At 40.3% G+C, this 9,651-nt stretch overlaps 1 protein-coding gene across 10 annotated transcripts in view; it reads right to left on the reverse strand.

Annotated features, from left to right (window-relative positions):
* Positions 1-561: 561 nt before the first annotated feature.
* Positions 562-9,651, reverse strand: part of LOC143024585 (transient receptor potential cation channel subfamily A member 1-like) — a 147,317-nt gene continuing 138,227 nt past the window's right edge. For all 10 annotated transcript variants that reach the window (XM_076183407.1, XM_076183409.1, XM_076183406.1 and 7 more), the window contains one exon: positions 562-883. In XM_076183407.1, coding sequence (XP_076039522.1) covers positions 695-883 — 189 coding nt within the window. In that variant the 3' untranslated portion in view covers positions 562-694. The remainder of the gene's footprint in view (positions 884-9,651) is intronic.

Raw genomic sequence — 9,651 nt, forward strand, 5'->3', positions numbered from 1 at the left:
CCTTTTATAAACTGAACTATTTTTATTCATAATAAAGTCACTTCAAATTCTTGTGTGTTACTGGAGGGCAAGAACTTACACGAAGGGTAAGAGGTTATCACTTTTATCAAATCAATAAAACTGCTCACTCACTAGCATGATGTGAAACTAGGTCTTCACGTTAACTTAACGCTAAAAAAAAAAGAAAAAAACGAAATTTATGGAGGAGAGTGAGTGCCGTTTTGTGCTGCCGCAGGATTTGGCCCTGAGAGCTCATTCGGTGAGGTCCTTTGCACATTACACTTTGGCTTAAATTACCAAGAGCATCGATTGAAATAGTCTGTAATTATCAACCAAACTAGAACGTAGAGAGGACATCCCATGGGCAAAGCTGGTTAGTTACTTTAACCCAGAGATACACCTAATGCAGTCTGTTGCTGACCACAAGGATCTTTTGCGCATGGTGACGTTGGAATGGGGCGTAGCGGTGGAACTCTTGGTTTAAAGAGGACTCCATTCAGCCTAGACCACTTCCTCCTCCTCCTCCTCCTCCTCCTCCTCCTCCTCCTCCTCTCCCCCCCCCCCCTTCAGACCAGAGTCACCCTTTTCGGCTCCAGAGAGTCTCAAGTCATCAGACCGAAGAAAATCCTTAAATCACGTCACCGAGGCGAACAGATGGGATGAGGTGATGGAAATGATCTTTAAGCTGTCACCTTCAATACTCATTCGAGATAATCCTCGCCAAGGATACCTTTGAGGCCTTATGTTCATCGTCCTTGGACTCTCGGCTGAGGCCGACGAGGGCCGTTAGGAGGACCTGCAGCCTCTGATTCTGAGACTTGATGTCCTCGACGGTGTTGGTTAAATTCGTCACATTCCTCTTTAGTTCCTCCTGCTCACTCAGCTGTCAAAGAAAACGGGAAGCGGATGAGGAAAAAACGCAAAGAGGGTATCAAACCGAAACAGGCTGCAAAGTTAATGATAGCTGGACATAAGTATTAACAATAAATACGTTTATGTATATACTGTACATACATGTGTATGCGTCTAGTACCTATAAAAATAAAATACCAGTAAAAATACCATTCACAAATTTGGCTGCAAATAATACCTTCAGCAGAAAAATGTACTGTAACAAGTTAATGCATGCCTAAAAGGGACACTATCCACAAAGATTCTGGGTTAAAATTCGTCACACAATGAAAATATATTAATGAAGCATTTGCTAAAAATAAAAATAATGATTATCATCATTTATTTATCTTTCTCCTGAAGCGCACACAATTCATATATATATATATATACATATATATATATATATATATATATATATGTATATTTATTTTCGTAAAGCATGGTAGGAGGTTCTTTCAAATACATCCTGTTGGAAATGACAGAGAAGAATTTGGATTTTTTTCGTAACCAATCAAGCTTTTGAATTTGGATTTCTGTTGGGAGGTGAGGGGAAAGAGTAATGTTCCAAAAATCATTGATAACATTAACATTCAAGTAGGAGAGAATAGAAATAAATATATACATTATGAATAGATATATAATCAAATAAACAAACGAATAAGTAAATAAAAAACCAAGGCGTTTCGCCAAGCGCTCTTCATCTTCAAGGCGTTTCGCAGAGCGTTCTTCATCTTCAGTTCAAATGAACTATCTCTGGATGGGTGAACATTCAATATGAAAATGGTTTGGGCATGAAATCTCATGGAACGGACACACTACGGCTTGATCGTTTGGCTACAGACGTTTCGCAGTTTGGCTCCTACATATAGGTGTTATATTCGGTAGGAGGCCTAATTCCTTTACCCGAGTTCAAAATTTGATGGTGTTGGGTTCTACAATATCTTACAGCTGCAGGTCAATTTCTTTGATGATGATTACAGTATTCTCTGTCATCATTTTCATATCTAGGTGGGGTCTGTGATGGATCCACATTCCACAGGTGTTTGTTTGGGACCCTTGTGCTGGAAATGGAGAGTAAAATGTCTGAACAGGGTGTTATTTGTCCTTCCGACATAGGTAGACAACAGCGCACACTACGCGGACTTGATGAATTCCATGAGTTCACGGAGGTAATGTTGTTCTTCGGAAGTAGTGAAGAGGTCTTACTTTTCATATAATAATCAGTCATGGATAATTTGCCGCCTTCTCTTGTGGGGGCACGTTTCTGCGGATAATGTTTTCAATTATCCTCTTGTCTTCATCATATTTAGTGGACGTGTGAGATTTGTAAAATGATCCTTGAATTTATGAGTGGTTCCTTCTTGTTCTGAATAAATATACGAATACAAAGTAGGACTCTACGTCCCTGTCTACCAGCGTCGGAAGGACAAAATACCAACCTTCCCAGACGTTTCGCCCTCCATTCCAGCACAGATGTCCAGAACATCTGTGGCTCCACCATAGATGCCACTCACACAGGGAAATGATGACAGACGATACTGTAATCATTGCCAATGAAACAGACCTGGAAAATTAAATATTCTGGAGGCCATCACCATGAGATTTTGAATACAGTCCATCATCATCAACGACTTTTACCTCCTAATGAATTGTTGTTGTAGCCTATAGCGTTTCAGCCTTTGTGGATGAACTCGCTCGCCTTCCTGCCGAATATGGAACCCATCTGCAAGAGTTAATCTGCACAAAGGTCTATCACACCCAAGGGGACTAACACTCCAAACCCAGACAATCGGAAAGGCTAAAAAAATAAAGACATAAAACCGGTGGTAACCAAACGATCAAGCTATGGAATGGCTTCTACTGTATTCATATCCCAATAATTCCCAGCACACATGTGGACCTTTGCAGAGGTAATTCGTTCGAGTAGAGGATACAGAACATTGTGAAACGTCTTGTTTTTGTTTTGTTTTTTACGTTGTGTGTTTTGCTATTCTAGTTTGCGTTCTGTCCTACTTACATATCAAGGTTGGCAATGAGCCTTGGAACATTACTCACCTCCCAACAGAAATCCACTTTTCGAAAGTTTAAAATCTTACTGGAAAATAATCTGTAATTTAATGAGTGAATGTAAGTTCTGAGATATGAAAATCTTGATGAAAGACAGAAATAATGCCACAAATACAGACATGAAAAAGCTGTAAGCACAAATGACAATGTGCGTGTGGGTGCATGCAAGGAGATAAAGAGCAGGGGGAGACGGAGAGAGAGAGAGAGAGAGAGAGAGAGAGAGAGAGAGAGAGAGAGAGAGAGAGAGAGAGAGAGAGAGAGAGAGAGAGAGAGAGAGAGAGAGAGAGAGAGAGGGGGGGGGGTCGAGGAAGGAAACGGCCGCCAAAGAGGAGGGAGGAAGGGAAAAAGGAGAGAGAGAGAGAGAGAGAGAGAGAGAGAGAGAGAGAGAGAGAGAGAGAGAGAGAGAGAGAGAGAGAGAGAGAGAGAGAGGGAGAGAGAGGGGAACGAGGAAGGAAACAGCCAAAGAGAAGGGAGGAAGGGAAAAAGGAGAGAGAGAGAGAAAGAGAGAGAGAGAGAGAGAGAGAGAGAGAGAGAGAGAGAGAGAGAGAGAGAGAGAGAGATGGGGGGGACGAGGAAGGAAACGGCCAAAGAGGAGGGAAGAAAGGAAAAAGGAGAGAGAGAGAGAGAGAGAGAGAGAGAGAGAGAGAGAGAGAGAGAGAGAGAGAGAGAGAGAGAGGAAAGTATGAGTAAAAGGGGAAAAAGAGAACGATAGAAAAGAGGGACAATCATCTCATGCCAAATGAGAGAGGAAGGAGGGTAAGTAAAAGTTCAATTTTTCGAGTAGAGATTATTTCCAATCATAAAATTACGATGCATGATTCTGGTCCGTAGGGGTGTCACTAGAGAAAGAGAACAAGAAACAGTGAGAGTGAGAAAGAGATGAAGACTGTATTCGAGAACGAGTAGCAGCGTGCGAGACAGAGACAAAAACATTGCCAAACCGACAAAATAACCAAAAGACACAAAAGCAGACACACAAATAGACAGAAAGTTCCCGGTAATGCTCGTATCATCAGTTTTGCCCCTCTCTCTCTCTCTCTCTCTCTCTCTCTCTCTCTCTCTCTCTCTCTCTCTCTCTCTCTCTCTCTCTCTCTCTCTCTCACAGAGCGATAAGGGTACCACATTAGACATGGCAGACAATAGTACGAGTCGCCCAAAGGCTTCCGGTGACCGTTACGACTTCAGCAGGGAATTTACTGAATTCCATGAAAGACGTGATGCTGGCAATCCTGGAGGACGCATTGCATGGCCCACTCGTGACATCTTATGAACTCCATATATATATATATATGTATATTTATATATATATGTATATATATATATGTATATTTATATATATATATATATATATATATATATATATATATATATTGAAAGTGAAAGAAGTTGATGAGGAGATATGGGAGAATTTACGCCTTAACGTTTCGACCCGCAGGGTCTTGATCACAAAGCTAACAACTCAAACGTAACAGGATGTTTTATACACGGACGGGTCATCTTACGGGACGCTTCGGAGAGCTTGCTATTTTATTTGCGTATTCTTTTGTTACTAATAAGCTTGTGGCTTTTGCTAAACATATAAAGCCTTCTCTATGGTTAATGTTGTTATTAGTGTTGATATAAGCTGCCTCAATTGTCTTCCTTAGTTTCTTTCACTTTCAATCTTATTTGTCATAATATAGTCAATATATATATATATATATATATATATATATATATACATATATATATATATATATATATATAGTTAGGTGTCCATACTCACAACCTATCAAATATGTGATTATGAAATTACTATGAACCACATTGTCATGTATAACATTGGAAATCATATTCGGTAGATTACAAAGATAGATGGTATAATTCTTGTAATCCTGGATATTAAAGTACTACAAAAGTCACTATCATGCTGCATGCGTGAATAGCGTATGTTAAGCATTTCCAGATACACATATACATAAAGGTATATATGAAACATAAGCACTACACAACAGATGTGTATGTATATAATGTGTAAAGTATATACGTGCTTGCATATGCGAGGTATATACATATATGCTTAAGAATCTGCACGAACATCAATGCATGCTCTTGTGTATTTTACGCATACTTTGCTTGAACGCAACATAAGCGAGGGAAATGCTCATGCTGTTGCAAATTAGCAATTAGAAAAAAAAGAACAAAAACATTCGCCAACAACAATTCACACTGAACTCTAACTTGTACTCACATTTGCCAGCATTCTGTGAATCAGTAACAACCGTTCATGTACGTTCGTCAGTCCTAAACATTCAAACAATTAGATATTCTAACTCCTGATTCGCCCCTCCTAACTCGCTTCCAAGCACTTTTGTAGCACGTACATACATATATACATATACCAAGGCTTTTTCCCCCTTACCAGGGAGGTAGCCAAAAAGGACAAGGCATAAAATCATTCCCACCCATTCCATCCCCGAAAACACTCCACACCACTCCACCCTCCCTCCCATCTTAGCACCTCCTAGATGACGGGTCATCCCTGCACCTAAAAGCAAAGGCAGAGGCATAAGAGGGATATATATTTTTTCTGTCTGTCCCTGGATCATTCTGTTCAACTCCCTGACACTTCTTCGTTGATAAATATCACCCCACCGACACTCCACCCTAATCGAAGCCTGATGAGATCCTATGGTTGCTACCCTTGTCATGTATTTTTCTATCCGCCGACGGACGGTTCTATTCAGCCAAGGGAAACTATCTGCCGCTCGTTAAGCCTGCCTCAATTATTACATGCCTTTCCGTCTGCCGGCAGGAGACTTCATTCCTCTGAGGGAGACCTAATGGTGACGATTATATGACGACGACGAACATCAATAGGAAATGTGAAAACACGGACATTAAAGAATTTTGTATCTGAGGAGAATCAAAGTTCAAGAGTGATTGCATGTCGAAAACGACTAAAACGATCGAGCGAAGAGAACCGATTTTCATCAAGATAGTAGGTATCCGCAATATGAAGTGTTTTCCACAAGAGATCCCGTATTCAAAATACGTCGAGGGAAAGGAACCGCCACAGGAAAACACGTCGATAGTAGAGAACCCACATGTTGTATAGACACGGTAAAGGAAACATGGACTGGAGGTGAAGCTTTTATTCCTGACGTTTCCTTTGAGAAAGTCGATAGACGAAACGTCAGGAATAAAAGCTTCATCTCCAGTCCATGTTTCCTTTACCGTGTCTATACAACTTGTTCACATGGATTTTCAACCCACATGTTGTAGGGCGCCGACAGGAGGAAACCCACATGAGAAGATGTCGACGGTACACAAAATCGGATTCGAATGTAGAGAATTAGCATTTGAACCCACTCGACACAGGAACACCTTAGAGCAGGTGACTTCGACGACTGAAGGTGGAACTTCGACGTGAGGAAACTTGAGACGACGATACTACCGTCATCTAACATTTCCGATGCTTCCAACACACAGTGGTGGGCGTTGCGATAAGTAAAGCGATAATATCGCTTTAACCGAAAATTTATCGCTTATCGCAAAGACTGGAAATTTTTATCGCTTATATCTATCGCTTTCAAATCTCCCGCGGTAAATCCAGCGATAAAGTAGAAGACGAAAAACCGTTACGGCGGGAGGTTACAGTAATAATCTTATCGCTTTATCGCTTTATTTCTATCGCTTTATCGCAAAATTTATCGCTGCCCACCACTGCCAACACAAGCTGAATAACGAAAGTTAATCAGCACTTTTTTAAAAGTACACATCTTTTTCAGAAACTTAGCCACAGCTATCGTTTACCAAAGTAAACGACAAAATAGACGATTTGGCTGTTTCTGGCACGACGGAAATGGAGCGTGATGTGTTTTTAGACGGGGGAAATGAATACTGAATGAGGAGTGACTAATACTGGAGTGTATGGACACTGAGATATCAACTGACAACGCTTAAAGAATACTGCCCAAAACAGAGATAACAAATGGAAGATACTACGCAGTGTACATATCTGCCGCACGGATGAAGGAATGCACATTTACTCAAAAGAACTTAAACTTAAACTTAAAAAAAAAAAAAAAAAACAAAAAAGTGCTACGATCACGCTGACATTTTGCAACAACGACACTGTCAGTATATTACTGCTAGGAGATGGTGTAGATGTGTTGCAACAATAATAATGACACCAGTGAGAGCTGACAAGATAGTCTGAATCTGACACTTTGCGATGACAATGCTGACCATAGCCGACAGACACACTAAAACAGTATACATGAGCGACATCTGTGGCAACAATACTGATAGAGGCAGCAATTGTGCTGACATAAACTAAAGGTAGTTTCAATTCAAACAACGGCACTTCAGTAACCCCGCTGATATTGAATACCACACTTCATGCTGACAATGCTAATGCTACACATGCTGACAGAGTACAGAGAAAGACTGACGACACAAAAATAACAATGCAGTAGACATATGCAGGACACAGTTGTGATGTTGAGAGCTCAAGACAATGCTGACAAAGCATAATAATGCTGACAAAGCATAATAATGCTGACAAAGCATAATAATGCTGACAAAGCATAATAATGCTGACAAAGCATAATAATGCTGACAAAGCATAATAATGCTGACAAAGCATAATAATGCTGACAAAGCATAATAAGGCTGACAAAGCATAATAATGCTGACAAAGCATAATAATGCTGACAAAGCATAATAATGCTGACAAAGCATAATAATGCTGAATGCACCTTTAACTACGCTTTGTCCCTTTGATAAGTATATTGACCACGGACCAAGACGCCGCCGATACCAAGGAACGTCAATCTTAGGGCAGGAGAAGGAGAGAGGAAGAAGAGGAGGAAAGGGAGAGGACGGGGGAGGAGGACGGTGAGGAGAATGAGGAGGATGACTGGGAGTAGGAAGAGAGGGGGAGGGAGAGTGACGGAGAGGAGGAAAGAGAGAAAGAGGAGAAGCGGGAGAGGAGAAAAAGAGAAAAAGAGGGGACGAGGAGAAGAGGAGCAAGATGAAGAGAAGGAAGAGAAGAGAGAGGATGAAAAAGAGGAAGAGGAGAAGGAGCAGGAGGAGGAGGAGGAGGAGGAGGAGGAGGAGGAGGAGGAGGAAGAAGAGAATGAGAAACAGGAGGATGAGTTGGAGGGGCAGAAGGAAGAAAAGAAAAATCCTCACCTTCCGTCCCCATGTGGGATTCGATCACTTGTCGGCAAGCGACCTCCCACCGACGGAAGAGTATTCTTAATTTCTCTCCTCCTCCTCCTCCTCCTCTTCCTCCTCCTCCTTCCTCACGCCTTTCTCGCCTTCTTGCATGACGTCACTTGGTGACGTCACGCCCGTGTACACATATTTCCCCAATTAACAAGTGACAGTTTTAGTTGGATGATCCCCTTATGACAGAAGAAGAACCGTCTTGTTTGACTCTTCAGCTCGGCGGCCAATTACACAAAATCTCGTCCTAAAGGTACGTTTTGCTCGGTGCAATTATCGCTTAACGATGATCGTTCATGGCTCAACGATTATCCTCAAACGATTGTGTAGACTACATTTTTTTTTTTTTTTTTTTTTTTTTTTTAGTGGGGTTGTTTGGCTTCGAACTCCAAAGTAAGAGGCTGATAATCTTAACCTAACTGGCCAACGCGCTTACCCAAATATGATGCCAGGTATGATCCCCACCAACGGCCAGTGGCTGTGGTAGGCTAATAATCCACCGAGCAAGACATACCTTAACTCCGGAAACGATATCCGAAACTACTTTGTTTAGCTGAAATTAGAACTCCAGGATAATACTGTATCCAAGCAACCTAAGAGACGAAGACATGAAAAAAAAACCGCTATCATTACATAGTATCAGGAGAAATCCCCCCGGGACAAATGTTTCGGACAATTACCCACATGAATGAAAAGAAATATGAGAGAGGAAACAAGTTTGGGCAAACTAATTAAGGTTACGTTTCCATGTTTATCTGTTATTTATAAGAGTGACTATTCAGCAATATCTAATAAAGAAAATGATAGAAAATAAAATTATATGATTATGTATTATAAAAGTATAATTTCATCATCTTTCCTCTAGGACTATAACAGTTGAAATTGTCAACTGTGGCATATACAGAAATACAATGATTAATGAACATATAATAACTATTTACAGCAATTAACTCTTACTTTTCACTCAAAAAGAAGAATTGTGCGATAATAAAATTGATATTTGTATATCACTATAATTACCCCACGAAAGTTCCAAATACGTTATATTCGCAATAACTAAATAAGGCATAATTGTCATTTCTATTACATTACTCAGTGAGAATATTAATTTCATCATATTCTTATATCAGTCATAATCCCACCAAAACTGCAAACTGAGGGCTATGCATATCATAAACTGCTATACATGGCGGTTCTTGAAGCTGTCTTCAATGTTCGTTATTCTGACTGTCGAATCTCACCCTAATTAGTTTGACTAACAATTACTTCTTCCCTATTCTGCTATTAATTCTATTTCAAATGGAAATATAACTTCAAATAATTTTGGATTTTCTGTGTGGTGAAGCCCACAATTTGTAATCTTAGTTTCAAATATAAATATTGTTATTGGACAATTCTTCATATGGGATCATTGTTATCGTTAGGCACCGAGTAAGAAATGGCAATATAATCGCAATAATTCTAATTCGAGCTTAT

The sequence above is a fragment of the Oratosquilla oratoria genome, chromosome 4 (assembly GCF_046742065.1).
Source record: "Oratosquilla oratoria isolate Oo_2021 chromosome 4, ASM4674206v1, whole genome shotgun sequence".
NCBI classification, from domain to species: Eukaryota; Metazoa; Arthropoda; class Malacostraca; order Stomatopoda; family Squillidae; genus Oratosquilla; species Oratosquilla oratoria.